General features: G+C 47.4%; 1 protein-coding gene across 1 annotated transcript in view; it reads right to left on the bottom strand.

The window, feature by feature from the left end:
- The window catches only part of LOC143499440 (MAM domain-containing glycosylphosphatidylinositol anchor protein 1-like), a 45,207-nt gene extending 23,987 nt beyond the window's left edge, over nucleotides 1-21,220 (bottom strand). Inside the window, exons 1-2 of the mRNA XM_076994091.1 lie at nucleotides 21,170-21,220; nucleotides 19,806-19,895 (exon numbers count right to left, since the gene is read on the bottom strand). Coding sequence (XP_076850206.1) covers nucleotides 19,806-19,872 — 67 coding nt within the window. The 5' untranslated portion in view covers nucleotides 19,873-19,895; nucleotides 21,170-21,220. The remainder of the gene's footprint in view (nucleotides 1-19,805; nucleotides 19,896-21,169) is intronic.
- Between the last annotated feature and the right edge of the window lie 276 nt (nucleotides 21,221-21,496).

The following is a 21,496-nucleotide window of genomic DNA, read 5'->3' on the forward strand; positions in this document are numbered from 1 at the left end:
CTGGTTCAGTGCCACCCAGCCTGTCACGTAACTCTACAATATTAATTACAACAGAGCAGCTCCTGAATTATTCAGCCTTCCTATTTAACGCCTGTGAATAATTTATGGACGGCCAGGTGATGTGTATATAATGTGATCGATAAGTACTGAGTTTGGCTAATGAAAGAACAAAAGCCCCTTTTTTTAGGACGGGAGTGCACACACGTCTGTGTTTGTGCGGCGTGGTGGGTTTGTGCTCTGCAGCGCCCTCTACTGTCAGGGTCGTGCACGCCGGGTTGGTGGCGTGTGGCCGGCATGCGCGCGTGCATTTTCAGCACAGCTTTCCTGAAAATAAGCACGGCGGTCTCTCACTCTCAAAGTGTGACAAAACACTTCCTCTCCACGACAGACCGCGTCCCGACACCTGCGTGCGACCCGTGTTAGCGCAAGGTCGGGTAGAGGTGTGGAGGAATTAGGCGAGCACATATCACCGCGGCTGCAGGTGAACCGGCATTAACCGGCGTAATTCCGTGCGCTCTATACGCCGGTGCATATCTTACGGCTGCACGCGGGAGCGCTCGCGCACTCGGGCAGGCGTAGCCATTGACAGGTGCTTAAATGGCTCGCGGCGCAGAAGAATCGGGAGAGGGGGGGTGTTGTTCAGCCTTCAACGCTATCTATCGGCTTAGTTATGAGCGTGTCATAGAAAATATTGCGATGTCAAAATAGAAGAAATGCACACGAGACGCTCCGAGGACAGGCTGCGAAATAGTCTGGTCTTCAAAGTCGACGTAGTGTTTGGGGGACAAGCAGACTGCAGATCCGATGTGTTAGGCAAACTGTGTGGCGCTGGTGGGGGGGTTATGTCTGCCGACGCAAGTGTTGGACGTGTGCACCAAACAGCGCCTGAAGTTGGGTCACAGAGGGACTGTTTGTGGTGGTGTAAGTAACATTACACGTTAGAAAAGTGTTTTTGTTTCCATTACTTTACATTTAAATTCAAATGTAATGGCTCCTTACTTGAATCTCTGCGTGGTTACAATTAGGCTGTGCTGAGCAGCCCTAATGCACCACTTACAAGCAATTCGTGATCATTTCGCTTCGTTTGTGCGCCTTGAAAGAGAAACGGATTTTCAGCAGCAGGTCTGTGTTTACATCTCACTCAGAAACCACGGCAACAGCCGCCGACGTGAAGACGCCATCCAGGTCTCATACCTGCACATGACATAGTTATACATTACAGTCGGAGTTAACCAAGCTAATGTAATATAACCCGTAATTACCTATGGTGAAAATACGAACAGATACATAGATTACATCAAACATTTGCCCCACCTTCTCAGTGCTTTATTCGTCAGATTTGTGTGTGTGTGTGTGTGTGTGTGTGTGTGTGTGTGTGTGTGGGTGTGGGTGCATGTGTGTGAGTGTGTGTGTGTGTGTGTGTGTGTGTGTGTGTGTGTGTGTGTGTGTGTGTGTGAGACTGAGTGTGAGTGTGTGCGTGTGTGTGTGGGTGCATGTGTGTGAGTGTGTGTGTGTGTGTGCATACTGTCTACTTAGTCTAAAAAAGAAACGCTCTCCAACTCCTTCGAGATTAATCAGTCTCCATGCGTTGCAGCCCTGGGAAAATTGATGGACACAAAAGGCAAAAGACTTAATTCATAAGTAAATGGCGTCATAAATAAAGGTGTTTGTGTGTGCGGCAGGGTTAGGGCCTCGCGCTACATCCGCACGTGAGATTTACAGCGGCGCCACACACAGCCGACACCAAGGCAGGACAATAAATATGTAAATAATAAATTTAAAAAAGGCGGTAAATGTGCATCACCGTGGAAACAGTAAGACACAGGCCATATAAACGGAAACTCCCAGCAAGCCATAGCAAGCCCACGTTCGTATAGAGCGCACACGTGCAGGCGCACACAGACACGTGCACGCACGTGAATGTAAAAAGCACACACACAGCACAAGGAACTCATCACACAAAGAAACAGGTGTGTTTAGGTCTAGACCACCCACAGCTCACAGCACTCACCAGCATTTACAACATTTCACTGCAAACCTCAGAGATTCTCATCTGACAGGTTGAGCTTTATTCCACCTAACCCAACATGGTCCCATAGCAATGTACTTACATTTGATGGAAAAAGAGCAGGTGAGAAAGAGAGGGGTGAGAGAGAGAGGGAGAGAGAGAGAGAGAGAGAGAGAGAGAGGGAGAGAGAGAGAGAGAGAGAGAGAGAGAGAGGTATGTCATATTCATTTCAGTTTCTACACTGATTCTCAGAGAATTTCTGGTTGGTTACACACTTGCACTCTTATTTCTTCCCTTTCTAATGGGCTTGTTATCATATTAGCTGTGAGAACACCGTACACCCATGAACTCGACATTCACACACACACACACACACACACACACACACACACACACACACACACACACACACACACACACACACACACACACACACACACACATATTAACATTATCACTTCTGGGAGGTGTTTGCCACCATATCTACACATAAACAGATATACTGTATCTACACACAAATATAATACACACATACAAACACTACACGAATAGACACACACACACACACAGACAAATTTTCAGACACACACACACATATACACACACACTGCATTTGAAGGCTAAGGCATCCAGCTTTGAATGACTGACTCTCAATTTCTGTCTGTCTGAGTCTAATCTGTGTTTCCCTCTGCCGGAAAGACACAGAGGGTCTTACACACACACACACACACACACACACACACACAAACACACACACTCCATGGGACAAACACACGGCTGATTAGTTAATCCTTCGGTGCATTCTCAGATTATGTAGGCCCTGGGGAATGTGATACTTGAAACGCCAGAGTCACAGAGAGCTTGGTGCCTTCATCAGACCAGGTTACGGCCCCCATACCAGACCCAGTGACAGGCCCCCACACCAGACCTGCTTACACTGCCCACACCAGACCTGCTTACGTTCTGCACACCAGGCCTGGTTATGGGCCCCACACCAGACCCGGTTATGGGCCCCACACCAGACCCAGTTATGGGCCCCACACCAGACCCAGTAATGGGCCCCACACTAGACCCAGTTATGGGCCCCACACCAGACCCGGTTGGCTCACATGCACTAACACTTCACACAGAGCCCGATATTGCCCATTAGTCACATGCTATTACGGATGAGTCAGCGAGGTTGACTGTGGGCGGGGGGAGGGGGGGGGGGTATGGCCATCTGTGGCGAGGTGTACAGACTGAAGAGTGGGATTCTGATGTGTGTGTGTGTGTGTGTGTGTGTGTGTGTGTGTGTGTGTGTGTGTGTGTGTGTGTGTAAAAGAGGAAGATTGTCCAGCACTTCACATGTCACGGACAGCCTTAGAACAGCTTCATTATCCAAGAAAACTGCTCCTGCATGTGTGCATCTCTATGTGTGTGTGTGTGTGTGTGTGTGTGTGTGTGTGTGTGCGTCTGAGTGTGTGTGTGTGCGTCTCTGTGTGTGTGTGTGTGTGTGTGTGTGTGTGTGTGTGTGTGTGTGTGTGCGTCTGTGTGTGTGTGTGTGTGTGTGTGTGCGTCTGTGTGTGTACGCGCGTCTGTGTGTGTGTGTGTGTGCGTCTGTGTGCGTCTGTGTCTTTGTGTGTGTGTGTGTGCGTCTGTGTGTGGGTATGTGTGTGTGTGTGCGTCTGTGTGTGTACGCGCGTCTGTGTCTTTGTGTGTGTCTGTTTGTGTGTGTGTGTGTGTGTGTGTGCGTCTGTGTGTGTGTATTTTTAAGCGTATCCTCAGTTTACACAGTTTAGAACAAATCTCACAATCAGATTATGCAGTCAGAACATTCTGTAGCATGCAGAAGCAGACAGGATATCAGATTCTACTAGCATCGCATCTCAAAGGTGTAAAGAAAACATATTCAAACGTATGAGTCTTCAGGCCAGGAAAGAGCCCTGAGTGTATCGGGGAGGAGCGGCAATCAGCATGGCAGTGGTGAAGTGAGCACGGCACACCACGTCACATCACACAACGTCACGACACACAATGTCACACAACGTCACACAACGTCATGTCACACCACGTCACGTCACACAACGTCACGTCACACAACGTCACACCACGTCACACCACGTCACATCACACAACGTCACGACACACAATGTCACACAACGTCACACAACGTCATGTCACACCACGTCACGTCACACCACGTCACGTCACACAACGTCACGTCACACAACGTCACGTCACACCACGTCACATCACACAACGTCACGACACACAATGTCACACAACGTCACACAACGTCATGTCACACCACGTCACATCACACAACGTCACGACACACAATGTCACACAACGTCACGTCACACCACGTCACGTCACACAACGTCACGTCACACAACGTCACGTCACACAACGTCACGTCACACCACGTCACGTCACACAACGTCACGTCACACCACGCCACGCTACACCACATCATGCTACACCACACCACATCATGCTAAACCACATCACGCTACACCACGCCATGTCACGCCACGTCATGCCACGATGGTGCTGTCGCCTGGGCTCAGTGCGGGTCAGCTGATGTAACCCCCCCAGACACCAGGCCTCCTCAGAGATGGAGGACACTGTGGGGCTCCTCCATCCCGCACTCGCCCCGGCGGACGGAAAGGGGAACGGCATTCTGGGAATCTTGGAAAGCGGGCCAAGTCCTGGAGCAGGATGTGAGACTCATTAAAGAGTGAGAGAAGGAAGGAAGAGAGAGAGAGAGAGAGAGAGAGAGAGAGAGAGAGAAGGAGAGGGGAAGAGAGGGAGAGGGAGAATGAGAAGGAGAGAGAGTAAGTGCCAGGGAGAAGGTGTGAGAGAGTAGGAGAGAGAGAGAGAGAGAGAGAGAGAGAGAGAGAGAGAGAGAGCAGGAGAGAGACTGAGCATCTCCTGATCAGAGGCAAAGTGGCCTATTAAAACTCAAAGCCCTAGGGATGGAGGCGGAGCCGTGCTCCTTTGGGGCTCAGGGGGACAGCGAGCTTCACCATGCCTGACCCCAAGGCCCTGATCCTGGGAGGAGACACGAATGAGGCTGGCTGACTCCCAGGATATTTACTCATTCTCTCTGACAAAGCAACAGGTAATATCCCTCTGTTCATCTGTCCCTACGCACTGAGGACAGGCCAAACACAACCGGCTTCTGACTGGGGACTTTCATCGGTTATCACCACCAATTTACTTACAAGGCTAAAGGAGTCCAGAGTCGTAAGCAGATTCTGTAAAGAACAAGCCAAGATCATCTCCCTTCCCTGCAGTCTGCACTGGCTCGGCTCAAATCTTAGCTTTCTCACTGCTGTCTCTATGACTTAATTAGCAGTGTGTGTGTGTGTGTATGTTCCCAGATGGTAGGGAGCGTGTATTGCAGAGAAGGAGGGTGTGAGTGATGGAGAGCACTAGCTATTCCTCACTGGGAAAATGACCCACAGTATACGTGTATTTAAAGAGTCAGACTGCTGTGATGTGGAGAGTGTTTGCATGTATTTGCATGTTTGCGTGAATGTGTGTGTGTGTGTGTGTTTGTACACTATCCACTTCCAAATCTGTTGCTTGACACAGGTAATGTTTATATATATTTTTTATTCTGCTCATGCAGAATTCTGCTACAATATGTAATATCTCTAAAACCCTAAACAGGTGCTCAATCGTGCCCTCACACACACACACACACACACACACACACACACACACACACACACAGATGTACGCACTCAGACATGTGCACATGCAAACATAAACAAGTTCCCACTTACACACACACACACACGCACACACACACACACACACACACACACACATAGATGTACGCACTCAGACATGTGCACATGCAAACATAAACATGTTCCCACTTACACACACACACACACGCACACACACACACACACACACACGCACACACACACACACACACACACACACACACGCACGCATCCACAAGTATGTGCCATTAATCTGTTCTCATTCATCAAGCTCAGATCAAAGCACACAGTGCCTAATCAATGAGTAGAGCCCACTGATGAATGTGCAGCCATTACTCCACTACAGGGGACACGTTTGTGGACCAGGAGTCTAATGGGAAAGACAGCACAGAGGAAAGACGATGAGGAGAAAGAGAGACCTACAAACACACACACACACACACACACACAAAATAAAACAAATGGAGTGGTTACAAACAAGGGACAGGACCTGCACACTCTGGAATTTTCCACAGTATGCAGCTTTAATGTGCACCTGATAAATTACAGCGACACAACCTCATGAAGGGTTCACAGCTCACAGGAAACTAAATGGGCCTTGACTCCTCCCCCTGACAGAGCCAGCTGTTACAGAGCCTACAGTCACACCTAAGGCTACTGTTACACCTAAGGCTACAACCACACCTAAGGCTACCGTTACACCTAAAGCTACAATCACACCTAAGGCTACAGTTACACCTAAAGCTACAATCACACCTAAGGCTACTGTTACACTTAAGGCTACTGTTACACCTAAGGCTACAGTCACACCTAAGGCTTCTGTTACACTTAAGGCTACTGTTACACCTAAGGCTACTGTTACACCTAAGGCTACTGTTACATCTAAGTCTACAGTCACACTTAAGGCTACAGTCACACCTAAGGTTACTAATACGGACCCTACTGACTGTTATATACAGTCTACTGTTACATCTCCTTTAACTGTATTTTATGCCTTGGTTACATGTTTCTACCAAAGACGATTACGTACAAGCACTTAAGAGATGGTCTGGATGGTCGGGCCAACAGTGCAGATGAACGTGCCATTACCACCAGCGAACGGGTTGATGTCGACTCTTTCCTTGCCACTGTCGCCCTTGGTTTGCTCATAAGGGATCTGGACCCATGTAATTGTAAAGCTGCTTTGTGACAACATGTGTTGTAAAAAGTACGATATAAATAGACTTTGACTTTCAGTCTATTGATACAGGTCCTACTGTTACACACAATGTACTGATACAGACCCTACTGTTACACACAGTATACTATTACAGACCATACTGTTACACACAGTCTACTGATACAGACCCTACTGTTACACACAGTCTACTGTTACAGACCATACTGTTACACACAGTCTACTGATACAAACCCTACTGTTACACAAAGTCTACTGATACAGACCCTACTGTTACGCACAGTCTACTATTACAGACCATACTGTTACACACAGTCTACTGATTCAGGGTATTCTAATGCTCCTGGGATGCTCCTCCCACATGTTCTTCAGGGTGTTCTAATGCTCCTGGGATGCTCCTCCCACATGTGCTTCAGGGTGTTCTAATGCTCCTGGGATGCTCCTCCCACATGTGCTTCAGGGTGTTCTAATGCTCCTGGGATGCTCCTCCCACATGTGCTTCAGGGTGTTCTAATGCTCCTGGGATGCTCCTCCCACATGTGCTTCAGGGTGTTCTAATGCTCCTGCAATGCTCCTCCCATGTGTGCGTTGAGCTCTACATTCTCAGTTGGATTCTGAACTGCTTGCCTTCCAGATTCATTTACTGAGTCTCAATATGAATATTGACCCGCAAAGTAAATTTCAGGATGGGAGTAAATATTAAAGCCCAGCACACAAACTGCACTGCTACATCGAACAGTTAATGAAACCAGAATCCAACCCATTAAAGCACTCAAAGCGACCTTCTCTCTGCAGATGTTAATGCTAGTGTGCATGAGTGGAAGAGTAGGAACATGTTTCTGATCAGCTGTGGGCTGAAATGCATCTCTAAAAGGCCCCATCTCGCCACTGGCTTCTTCCACTGGGCCACACGGGTCATGCTAATGCTAACGGGAAGTACTGTGTTGAAAATACGCGCGTGCCTCGCGGTCCCAGCAGACGTGACTCAGGGGTACTCTTGGGAGATCAGTGGCAGCTCGCGGATGTGGACGAGGGGACGGAGAGTAAACGAGGGTTATTCTGAGTCAGCCGAGACAGCATGAGCATGAGATGACAACAGAGGCTCTTGAGACAAACAGTGGGAAACTGTCAGAATTACACAAAACACCCGTGCGAATTCCGAACGAGTCTCCCGGTGCGAAGCAACTGCTGTGAAGTCACCCAGAGCAGCGATGTGAAGGTTAGCTAAACCAGTGTGAGATCTACAACAAGACATCTGTCACATTTCTGAGCACAAAGATCATCGCAGTGATCAGAAGCTACCCTGAAGACCACGGTCTGTGACTATCTACGGGAAAACAGCTCAGCTAGAAGCAAAAATACATTAAATCCCTGTAGAGGATGAGAGTGAGAGGGGGTGGGGCTTCTCAAGCAGGACACACATCTTTGGAGAGATGTCCCCACCCACTTGTCCAACAAGCTGGCCTGAGAAAGTTTTATCGCTCACGAGAAGTCAAAGAGAACACGTTCCAAGAATCAAAGTTCCATAAAACAAGCGTCGACGGCACCTTCAGCAGCGGGTGGAGGTGACAGCTACACACTGTGCTCAAGTCCGCCTCCGTCCGTGCCTGTCTCAGAAACGAGGCAATGAGGAGGTTTCAGGTGACCCTGACTGTAGCAGCATAAGGTCTCCATCAGCCCGAGGTCCTCTGTGACATTACAAGTCTAATGGGAACCTCATCGTTCGCTTCTCCGATTGTAGCAGTGAGACACACCACATGGGGTCACGCATGATTCTCACGTTTCCATAGAGAAAAAAAGAGTTTCTTAGGACTTTCTGGTAAAGACAGAAGATTGAACTGATTCCATTTTAAAAACGCAACGGATCAGACCCCCTTGACATTACGATTATCTTAATATGCTCGTGGTAGTTTATTGAGACTGGGGAATAGAATAGAATAATATATAATAGAATAGAATAGAATAGTTTCTTCCCATTACTGCTCTGCTCACGTCAGCCAGCCTATTTCTGGGTTACTGGTAGGGGCCGGCATATTCCTGACCCCTCCAAACCTCCATCCGTGGGACAGAGTCAGCTCTCACGCATTGAGCGTGAGACACACGCATTTGACCGTTTTCACACGCTCTCACGCCACACTTTCGATATCTCACGCCGAAAAAAAATATCCAGTTTATTTACCTCAGATCCACATATATGATTCAATACGTTACTAGTTCGCTAGCTCTGGCGCCATCCACCGGCGATATAACACTGAATCTGTGTCCATTTTACGTTCGCCACCAAACCCCCCCCCCCCCCGCTCAACAACATTCGTTCGCCACCCCCTGGTGGAACCTGACAAACACAGGCGGCGGGTGGAAGGTGCTTCAGAGGTGGGCTTGATGGACGAGCCGCAGAGGGGTGTTCGGCCTGGAGCTAATATGCGCCCCACCACAGGGCTTCGAACTGCATTTCTTTGGTTTTTGGGGCATTTTTGTTAGGATGTCTGTATTCTTGTATTTATGTCGCAGATCGTACACCCCCTTTCCCTATGGAATTAGCTTCCTCCAAAACTTGCAGGATGAAATCGGTTCACGCACTCTCAAACGTGTGAAAGAGAAATGCAATTGGTTATACACAGTTCATTGCATTGTGAGAAACATAATCATAGTTTGCTTTGCAAACTTTGCACCTATGATTGCCTTCTCTTGTTTTACTGTTGCTTTACAGTTATTTAAGTGTCTGGATCACTAGGTAGTCATGATAGACGGCATTCTACATAGCTAATATAGAAGTGGGTTAATAGCGAAAACAGCACTAATAATTGATATGATTGTCAAATAGCAGAAAATCGCATCATTATTTTGCTGTTTCTTTTCTGGGTAGGGACCTCAGCTCTAAGTGTTCCCCCTGCTGAATTTTGAATGATGCCTGTGAATCTGAGTGTCTGGTTTTGTCTTCGTTGAAAAGGTGGCAACCCTAGGACCTTCCATTACTGGGATTACCACTGTCCTAGCAGCTCTGCCCACACGTGGCCACGCTGGTTTGTGACTGTTGTGTTTGAAAAGCGCTGATCAATATCTCATTTGCACTGAACACATGTCTAGGAGACCAAGGTCCATTCTGATCCTTTCACGTTTGGTAAAGATCGCACTAGATCACACCATGGCTCCCTATGATTGAACAGACCAGCAACTTAGAATGAACTTTATACCACACATACAAATACTCACTTAAACAAACTCTCAATTCTAATCTGTGACCAAAACCAACGAGTAGGGAGTCAGTTCGGTTCTTCACGTCATAACTTATGGGGGTGGGTGTAAATATATAAACATTTCACTTTTCAGTTCCTCCCCGGGCTGGTCCCCACCACAAGACCCAGTTCTCAACAGTGACAGAGCAACATTAATAATTTAGACAGCTTTGGAATAGGTTGTGTTTATATTGCACAGAAAAACACAGAGAATGAGGGAGCAGGAAGGGGAGGAGAGGGAGACAGAGATAGAGACACAGAGAGAGAAAGAGAGAGAGAGAGAAATGAAACACAGAGCATCACAGATGGAGTATGGTGGAAGTTAAGCAGGGACGCGGGGTCTGCGGAGGAGGAAGAGGTGCGGCTGCCAGGGGCAGAGGGAAGGTCTCCTAGTCCACGGAGGTTACGCTGAGGTGGACCAGCGTAGCATGATCTCCTAGCATGATCCTTCACGGGTTTACAGTGAACACAGGCAGAAAAACCACCAGACACACACGGTCATGTCTCGTCCAGGCAGGACAGGCAGGACAGCGGTGGGTAATCTTCCCGCACAGGAGAGAGACTGGCTGGGCTGACAGAAACATGAGGGTGAGTTCATAAACAACTAGGTTATGTAGGTGGCCCAATTTCATGGAATACAGCAGTCGATGCCCACTTCCCCATCTCTCCACCCACTGCCTCATGTCTCCACCCACTACCCCATCTCTCCACCCACTACCCCATCTCTCCACCAACTACTCCATCTCCACCCACTTCCCCATCTCTCCTCCCACTGCCCCATCTCTCCACCCACTACTTCATCTCTCCACCCACTACCCCATCTCTCCACCAACTACTCCATCTCCACCCACTTCCCCATCTCTCCACCCACTGCCTCATGTCTCCACCCACTACCCCATCTCTCCACCCACTACCCCATCTCTCCACCCACTTTTCACCAGGCCACCACCAGATGAAACATGCCATATTTGTCAATGGTGACTTTGACCTCAATCGAAATTTGTCCTCCGCATTTACCCATCTGTGCAATTAGAACACACAAACACACACTAGTGATTACTAGGGGGCTGTGGTGCACACATGCCCAGAACGGTGGGCAGTCCTAGCCCGGTGCCCGGGGAGCAGTTGGGGTTAGGTGCCTTGCTCAAGGGCACCTCAGTCATGGCCTCAGGCCTGGGAATCAAACCCACAAACCATGGCTACACCAGCGTGTTGTATTACTAAGCAATGGACTCCTCTACCGTCATATAGTATAGTTGGACTCCTATACTGTTATGTAGTATAGTTGGACACCTATATCTTTATATAGTATAGATGAACTCCTATACCATCATATAGTATAGTTGGACACCTATACTGTTACGTAGTATAGTTGGACTCCTATACCGTTATGTAGTATAGTTTGACACCCATACCTTTATGTAGTATAGTTGGACTCCTATACCGTTATGTAGAACAGTTGAACACATATACCGTTATGTAGTATAGTTTGACACCCATACCTTTATGTAGTATAGTTGGACTCCTATACCGTTATGTAGAACAGTTGAACACCTATACCATTATGTAGTAGGACTCCTATACCGTTATGTAGTATAGTTGGACACCTATACCTTTATGTAGTATAGTTGGACTCCTATACTGTTATGTAGTATAGTTGGACACCTATACCTTTATGTAGTATAATTGGACACCTATACCATTATGTAGTATAGTTGGACTCCTATATCTTTATGTAGTATAATTGGACTCCTATACCATTATGTAGTATAGTGGGACTCCTATATCTTTATGTAGTATAGTTGGACTCCTACTGTATATCGTTATGTAGTATAGTTGGACTCCTATATTGTTATGTAGTTTAGTGGGACTCCTATATCGTTAGGTAGTATAATTGGACTCCTCTACTGTTATGTAGTATAGTTGGACTCCTACTGTATATCGTTATGTAGTATAGTTGGACTCCTACTGTATATCGTTATGTAGTATAGTTGGACTCCTACTGTATATCGTTATGTAGTATAGTTGGACTCCTACTGTATATTGTTATGTAGTATAGTTGGGCTCCTATACCGTTATGTAGTATAGTCGGACTCCTGTGTGGTTACATAACACAGAGGCCAATACAGACTGCATTATTACTGGACTACATCTACCTGCACTTGCAAACAGTCAAAGAAAAATGCTCAAATTGAAAAGTAACACCTCTCAGCCGGTCTCTCACTCTCAGTCTGTCTCATCAGTAATGTGTCCTCACTCACAAGTTGGGACTTGTCAAACACCGATCATCTCTCACGCTACAAACCTAACTAAGCTAGATTTAGCATCAGGCCAAACAGATCAACGTCACTCCGTTTTATTCTTTTTGAAAAACAAAATTGTTTCATTTCACGCGGTGCCAGACTCGATCCGCTGATGTGTGGTCTGGACCTGTGTGGACCCACCCTGCGCAGTACCAGGCACCTGCAGTCAAAGTTCTGCTGTGCTGCAGATATATCAGTTGGTTCAGGATTTACTGTATTTCTAACTTTATGCTTCAATCCCCTGGAATAGAAGGACTGAATTTCTGAGGGGAAAAAAAGCTTGCAGGTTTGTGCTGTTTCTACACTGCTTACCAACACCTACACACCTGCAGAAACTACGTCAGTGTTTCTAGAACTCTTAGGCATATGCATTTTTAATACTGGGTTATAGGTTTCAGTTCTTCTGTGAAGCCTGTGTATGTATGTGTGTGTGTGTATGTGTGTGTGTGTGTGTGTGTGTGTGTGTGTGTGTGTGTGTGTGTGTGTGTGTGTGTGTGTGGGTGGGTGTGTGTGTCAGTGAACCTGTTTCGCCATGTTAATGCTCACCCCCTCTGGTGGATTCACACCTGGGTTTCGCACTCCTAACGATCCCAGCAAGCGGAGTGAGAGAGTTGGGGGAGTGTTGTGTGGAAGACGTCTACACCGCGCACCCGTAGCACTGCGGCTGCAGGCTGCATCACAGCGCGGGCTTGCAGGAGAGGGAGGAGGTGACCACGGCGGTCAAACGTGTAAAAACAGATCAAATCTACTTTCACACTGGGAACTCCCCCTCTAAACTGATTCAGACCAAGGGACACATTCTACCAGGTTTTAAGCTCAGATCTAAATTATCTTGACAATTTTACTACCCATAGCATCCAAGGTTTTGGACAGAGTCAACAAAGTTCTAAAAGGCACCATGTGAGGTATATCAACTACAAGGCCACAGGTCCTCTATCTTCACAACTGGAGCAGATGACACGGACTACAGAGGTTCCAGGCATGGACAGGGACATCGGAAGCTCTCCGATTACCGGAGGAACGCACTGTGTAATGCCAGCACACATGGAGACTGAGATAAAGCATGGTTTCTTATCTTCTGCAGGTATGAGCAGGCATGACAGAGAGAGAGGACAGACGAATGGTGTCTCGGAAGCTGGGTCTGCGTGAAGGTGCTCGTGTGGACAGCGGAACCACGTCCTTCTGACTACAGACACTGTTGCATGTACGGTTGAGGAACGTGGATTCACACCGGTGACACTATATCAACTCCTGACCATGTTATGACCAATCACAGCATACCATAGGTGGGCGGGCGAAGTGCTGTTATGGCCAATCACAGCACACCGTAGGTGAGCAGGCGAAGTGCTTTTATGACCAATCACAGCGTACCATAGGTGGGCGGGCGAAGTGCTGTTATGGCCAATCACAGCACACCGTAGGTGAGCAGGCGAAGTGCTTTTATGACCAGTCACAGCACACCATAGGTGTGCGGGCAAAGTGCTGGTACAGCCAATCACAGCACACTGTAGGTGGGCGGGCGAAGTGCTGGTACAGCCAATCACAGCACACTGTAGGTGGGTGGGCGAAGTGCTGGTCTGGCTAGTCACAGAACACCGTAGGTGGGCGGGTGAAGTGCTGGTATGGCCAATCATAGCACACCATAGGTGGACGGGTGAAGTGCTGGTATGGGCAATCACAGCACACCATAGGTGGACGGGTGAAGTGCTGGTGTGTCCAATGACAGCACACTGTAGGTGGGTGGGTTAAGTGCTAGTGTGGCCAGTCACACACACATAAGTGGGCTACTATGGTATCATAGCCATCCAGTCAGAGAGCCAGAACAAAACAAACACTGATAAGCTTATAACATGAACAGATTAAACTACAGGGAAGATACACAAATATAACTGGCAAAGGAAGAAGACAAAGGGGTGAAATGTGCAGGATAATAGGATAAAGGTGGAAAAACATGAGACTGGGTGGAACTGAGCAAATCAGAAACAAAAACTGAACCACATTATTGAGCCAATAATGCTTTGCTTCTGTGCAGACGCGTACAGCGCACATCTTGCTAAGGACCAAACCATCTGTGGCAAGATGCTCTCCGTGACCAGGAGGCCTCAAATCGGAAAAACCTGCTGAGGGTCACTGCTCCGCTCGACACCCCCCCAACGCAGAATTCAACCAGGAGGTGCTCCGACGAGCTGGTACCATGAGTAATGCCGTCTTCACTCTGTATTACCTCCCACACCTGCAGCTCATCCCATAAACTCGACAGGCACACCACACAGAACCCAGGTCAAGTGTGTTTACAATCCATATCAGCTAAGAGACCAAGGTTAGCTGAGAGCTGTTGTAAGGTTGCATAATCTGTACAGTTTTTGCCCTACACAAGGATTCAGCACTAATATCTTTACTAAGTGCGCTTGTTACAGCAAAGCTGTGCTCTTTCATAACACCACCCACCTGAATGCGCACACCGGTACTTTGTATCTGGCTTGTCTCCCAGCTACTGGACAGCTGTTTCGCCCAAACCTGGACACACCTGTGGAACTCAGCGCAGATACGGTGCTACGTATTTAAGGCAAAGAGATCCCCCCCCTCCCCCACTGTCAGGGTTTCTGGGAGTTCCAAGCTAAGCTGTGACTCCGTCTCAGATTCTCAAGCTTTTAATGAGATGTTTAAAACCATCACTGCCATGTGGTGTTACACAAACACAGTATATTCTCCATATATTCTTTAGAAGGGCATCTTGACTATTTACTGGAGATCTGAGGCAGAGGATGCTTCCCCCGGGGTATCCAGACTGTTTTTACCCACTAAATGAATGAATCAAGAAAAGTATTAAAAGAGGAGTGAGAATGAAATTTTAATTAGGTTTTTAGAATCATTAAATGCACATGCTAAATGCTAATCGGTTTGTTTGTGTGTGTGTGTGTGTGTGTGTGTGTGTGTGTGTGTGTGTGTGTGTGTGTGTGTGTGCGTGTGTGTGTGTGTGTGTGTGTGTGTGTGTGTGTGTGTGTGTGTGTGTGTGTTTTGCTGTGTTAAAGCTCATCACATTCTCTCTGGCACATTCCCAACTCCGTTTCACAAACCTGCTGCATGAGGTTGGTGCTCTGTGTCTGACACTGTTCTAAATGACTGTGAGCCGTAGTCAGTCTGGCCGGAACCTTCCGGAAGGGAGGTCTCCCCGGCGTAGCAGGTCTACCTGCCTGACCCCTTCAACTGTGCTAGAGCAGATTTCATTTGCTGCAGAAAATCTTTCTTAATCTATCCTAACAGCTGCTTTAGCCAGTCTTCTGTCTTCTGTCACCGTCTACTGTGACAACTGTGCACATCAATGTGAACAGTTCGGTTTTGTTAGGCCTGTGTCACATGCAGGAGAACGCAACGATCTCCACTGTCTCCCTAGGTTGATCGTTCAACGATGGACCAAATAAAGCAGCTTAAAAAAACAGCCATATACCGTCTATATGCTGGTTACTTTCAGAACAAACTGCTGAGAGAGAGAAAGAGAAAGAGAGAATGTTCTGAGATATGAACACAGTTCAAAGAAAGAGAGCCAGGAATGTGGAATAAGATCTAGGAATTAAGAATGAGCAAATAAGAGAGAGACAAACAGACAGAGGGAGACAGAGGGAGACAGAGGGAGACAGAGGGAGACGGAGGGAGACGGAGGGAGACAGAGGGAGGCAGACAGAGAGAAGGAGACGAAGCAAGAAAGATGAGCACAGCATTCACCAAAATGACTGTGCTGAAAGAGGGAGAGAGAGAAGGAGAGAAAGAAGGAGAGAGATAGAAGGAAAGAAAGAGAGGGAGGGAGAGAGTCAGGAAGAGACAGCGAGACGGAGAGAGAAAGGGAGGCAGAGAGGAATAGAGAGAGAGAGAGGGATGGAGGTCTTCACCGTGCTCTCTCTCTCTCTCACCCAGACGCCCTCATATATTAATCAGAGCATGCCAACTGTTCACTCACACAAGTCTTTGTTATCTGTTCCCCTCAGACAGACTTACACACACACACACACACACACACACACACACACACACACGAATATGTATCTATGCATGTATTTTGTGTGTATGTGCGTGTCTAAAACGTCTGTCTCTGCAACAATAAAGCTGAGGCCACCCCGGAGCCCAGGAAAGGCCACCACAGTGTACTTGTTTATCTGGTAAGCGCTCATCGCTAACTGGCCCTGCTGTGGCCCTGAAACCTTTCACCAGTAACCTTTTAAAAAGGTTGGCCAACTGAAAACACGCTCCAAGTTTTTGTTCAGCTAGGAGAAAGGGCAGCACAGAAAATAGGACAGTTTTAAAGAGAGAGAGAGAGAGATGGAAGAGAAAGAGAACAATGAAAGAGGGAGGAAGTGGAAGCAGGAAAGAGGAGAGAGGGGAGGAAACGTTGCCGGAGACGGTCACCAAGGCGAAGAGTCAAGGCGGTCAGGGCAGCAGCAGAAGGACCGGCTAGACGCGCTAGTGGCGGGAAAACGTAGCGGCGTCTCCCTGCCCGCTCGGCCGGCCCACGACTCTCTGTACATTATTCAGTTTGGTTTTCACTTTGTTGAAAACAACAACAGCTCCAGTGAGGAAAATGACCTGCTGGAGCGGATCCTACAACGACTGGGTCTGAACGCTGCTCGTGAGAACCAGACGGGCCTTATTCTGGACAGAGGCCCGGCAGGTCCGCTCCCTCGTTAACAGTCTCAGCCTTCCACTCGATTTCTATCCAGGTGGCTCTCTGTGGAGTTCGGTGCCAAATTAAATTCTGATCACTTTGACAGATCACAATAAAACAGGCATAAAGGTCAGATAATACAGAGAGAGAGAGACAGAGAGAGAGATGTCGCCTCAGTTTAAATGGTAGGTATTAAGATATCATCTCTGTCACATGTCTTCTGAAGAGCCCAGTGATTAAGTGAGGTTTGTGTGAGAATAAGACGAGTATGAATCCAACAGCAAGTAGTGAACAGGTGAGAATTAAATGAGAACACGCTCAGCTGGGATCTTTCTCCCCCTCTCTCTCTCTCTCTCTCTCTCTCTCTCTCTCTCTCTCTCTCTCATTCAAGGACAGATTCATTGCCCAGGGCCGGTGGATAACTGACCTGCCCATGCGGGAGTGCCACTGCTCACTGGGCTCATTAGCGGGAGATTAATTGATTAATTAAGAACCAAATTAAGGGCCAAGCGTAGTTGCACTTTATTAAGCACGAGCAAGATTGTAAAGGCTGTTAACACCGTCAATCCTCCCCGATGTTCATAAACAGGGAGTCTGACGCCGACTGATTAAATGCTCTACATGAGTGCAGAGAGAGACAGACAGATAGACAGAGAGATAGACAGAGAGAGACAGATAGTGATGGAGAGATGCACGAGGGAGTATGTATGAGCTATTTCTTTTCTCATTCTCTCCCCTATCCTCACCACATATAAATTATGAATGCTTATTAGAAAGGGAAATATTTAGCATCCAAAATAAACTCTTATTCAAGATGCAAGAGACAAAGGCAAAATAAACCAAACAGGCTGAAAAGCACTGTGTGAAAATACATACACAAACACACAGACCAGAGGAAGCTGATACACACACACACACACACACACACACACAGATCAGAAGATGCGGATACACACACACACAGATCAGAGGATGCGGATATACACACATGGACCACAAGATGCTGAAACACACACACACAAACACACACACACACACACACACACACACACACACACACACACACACACACACACACACACATAGACCAGAGGATGCTGATATGCAGATAACTTCAGCACATATTCATATGTTTGTCATATGTTTGAAAAGCTGCTTAAAGTTTGGCTGTTCTAACAGGGATCTGCATAATGTGAAATCAACCCAATTAAAATGAGTGTCAAAGTGTTTGTGGCTTTAAAGGACACCAGAACTATTCGAAAGGTGCTCCGCTAAACTTCGTCATGGTCGAGACGACGTTACGGTACTCTACCAGCAGGGGCCCTGAGCTCCACCAACATCACACGCTGAAGTGTCAGCCAGGTTATCGAGATCCTCGCCAGCACGTTCAGAACATCACTGCGTATCTGTGTCACCCCATGCCGGATCACTCAGATGTGTTAAAGAGCCTGACTTCTCCAGTTCCAGAATATCGGACCCTTGGTGCACGATGTCCACCCGAGCCCAGGAGCCCCGCTCTCCAGCCTGGGTCCTCGCTACTCAGAGAACATCTGTCCAGGGCCTTTGATCAGGTCCGAAGACCTCCGCACGCTTTGATCATGATGTAACATTGGCCACCATACACGGATGGGATAAGCAGGCTGTGAAGACCTGGATTAAAACTGTTCTTAGCACATTTTAATTTGTCGATTAAGTATTTGACTTATGTTTAACGTTTTATGTTTTACCCTTATTTTATCTTGTTTTATCTTTTATCTACTGGCTTTCTTTTAGACGTTTTAAGCCCAGATTGGTGATTTAGACACAGAGGGGCCTCGCTGAGTTGGGGGTCAGCTCCTGACTTGAAGAACCGGGACGTGTAGAACACGCAGTGGGATTAGTTCCTGTAACGGGAGAACAGCCAATCACATTTGGTTCTGCCGTGAAGCTCAGCCAATCCCAGCCGTTTTCTCAGCGTGTCCGAGCTGTATAGGTGTAGTATAATTCGAAATGGGTTATGTTAGTGTGGAAAACTAAACAAACATCGATTTGGTAACTTTAAAGGAACCAGCATTTCCCCGAAACACATATTACTCCATCAACACACGGCCCATCATTTACAACGAAGCGGTTTTACATGGAGAGTAACTGCACTGTGGGGATTTGTAGCAACCGCGGTCCATTTGACCCGGACGACTGACCCGGACTGTGCACTAAACCTAATTGTGCTGTTTAAGGTATTTAAGGTTGGTTGTTCACGCGTGTCTCAGTATGTTAAGTCCCGGTGTTGAGTGTTTAAAGGGCGATGTGTTCGAGGATCGGGGCTGTTAAAACCTCCCTTAACTAGATATGTCCCTACTTCTTAACCTTATTCCATAGAGGGTAATACTTGATATCATTACAACTACACCTAAACGTGCAGTTTCATAAATTACATTTAAAATGTAGCAGTTGTGCGCGCAGACCAACTTCACAAACTCGGCGTTAGCATAATTAGAGCAGTAAATACAGCCAGCAAACTTACAAGCACACACACACACACAAACGGACGTAATTTGGGGGGGGGGGGGGGGGGGGGGGGGGGGGGGCATGTCCCCTGCACTTTTTCAAAAGCCGGTTTTGGTAAGCCCCGCGCCCCAGTTCTCAAGCCATTTGTGTCCCCCACCTTTGAAATCAAAATTTCGTCCATGCACACACACACACACACACACACACACAGTTCTTACCGTAAACTCCCTGCCCTTGCGTGTAGCGATGGACGATAGAAAATAACAAAATCCAGAAAAGCTCCATGTTCAGCTGCGACTCCTCATTACCTGCAGAGTAACAAGCACGCGATCAGCTTTCCACGGTGTCACGGTGTCCGCGCGCGCCGACCAGGCGCAGGTAGCCGGGCGCAGCCGCACGCGCGCGCGGACCGGGCGCAGGTGGGCAGGTCCGGTCCAGCAGCCTCGCTCGCGAGCTCAGCGGTACAGCTTAATGCAGTAAAAACAAGAGCAGCGTTAACCGAGATCTTCCCGGTACGCGGGAATTATGCCGTTATCTCCCGCAGATTACAGTAACCGGGGAAAACAATCTAATTCACCATTTTAAACATGTTATCCGTGCGATGTTCAAATACGCCGCGGTTAAGGTCAGACAAAAGCCAGGATTACCTGCAGATTAAAATAACCCTTTAACATATAGCGGACTGGCGAGATTGAGTAAAGGAATAATTATTTATTAAAGTGACATTAGTTCTTTATTTAAGTGACATTAGTTCTTTATTTAAGTGACATTAGTTCTTTATTAAAGTGACATGTAGGCAGCCTAAGAATGACACACGACAAACTTGGAGCGTAACGGGTGAACGGAAAGTAACCCTAAAATTAAATTCTAGGTAGTTTCCGTTCAAACGACGGACGTTACGTGTCGGATAAAACTGACACGTTTGTTTCCCTCACGCATACAACGTGTTCAAGCACGTGCTGTGAACTAAGTTAAAGTACTCTGTACAGTACAAATTACAACAGCGGAACGAAATATATTGGAGAGTAAACTAATATCATGGGGGAATTGATGGAATTCAACGTTTAAAGTTTTCATTTTGTCGCATTTGCTGCCTTGTCGTCTGTTGTGGTACGGTGGGTCTAACTACAGTGTTTCGCGGACGGACGCGGGCGTCTCTTCGGCTCGCGCGCTGCGACCTTTGCGCAGGAGCGCCAGGCTGCACGCGCTGGGTGTGCAGAACGGGGCTGCAGACCCGGTCCAACAGCATATACAGAACATGTTAACAGTGCCACAACAGTTCATATAATCAAACTCCGTTTCACACGGGCAACGTTAGAAACACTTCAAAATAATTTTGGCTCAAAAAAATGAAGAGCTTTCTTTAAAAACTACAACTACTACTACTACGACTGTAGTAATAATAGCTATATAAATATGTCATATATTCTGTTACACTTATTTAAAATGTTCGGATCTTGTTAGTTTCGCGAGTTTTAATATCCACTGTGTGTAACAACCTGCCGGTGTTCAATATTCACCTAAATAACACCAGTTTTCTTCCTTTATGAACACAGAGGATGTAAACATGATGTTTTCTTACCTTCTTGTGAGGCAGCTTAGAGAAGTCAGTCTCACAGCCCACCCAGGATGGGTGTTGGACCGGCACTCGGCGGTTCGGAGAAACACAAAATCTCCTTTAAAAGTAACACCGAGTCTGGAGAGACGCGCCGCCGAGAACAGAAGCACAAAATCCCACCCGCGTTTTCTCCAAGAACTTTTCCAGTCCGTGTGGTCACCTTACATCCAGATAAGAGCAACCTCGAGCAGACCAGTTTACTGTCCTCCACCTCCTCCTCCTCCTCCTCCTCCTCCTCCAGTAGTGGAGGAACGACAGTGAGAAGGTTTGGTGTGGTTTATTATCCTGTTA

Source organism: Brachyhypopomus gauderio, unplaced genomic scaffold (assembly GCF_052324685.1).
Source record: "Brachyhypopomus gauderio isolate BG-103 unplaced genomic scaffold, BGAUD_0.2 sc134, whole genome shotgun sequence".
Classification (NCBI taxonomy): Eukaryota; Metazoa; Chordata; class Actinopteri; order Gymnotiformes; family Hypopomidae; genus Brachyhypopomus; species Brachyhypopomus gauderio.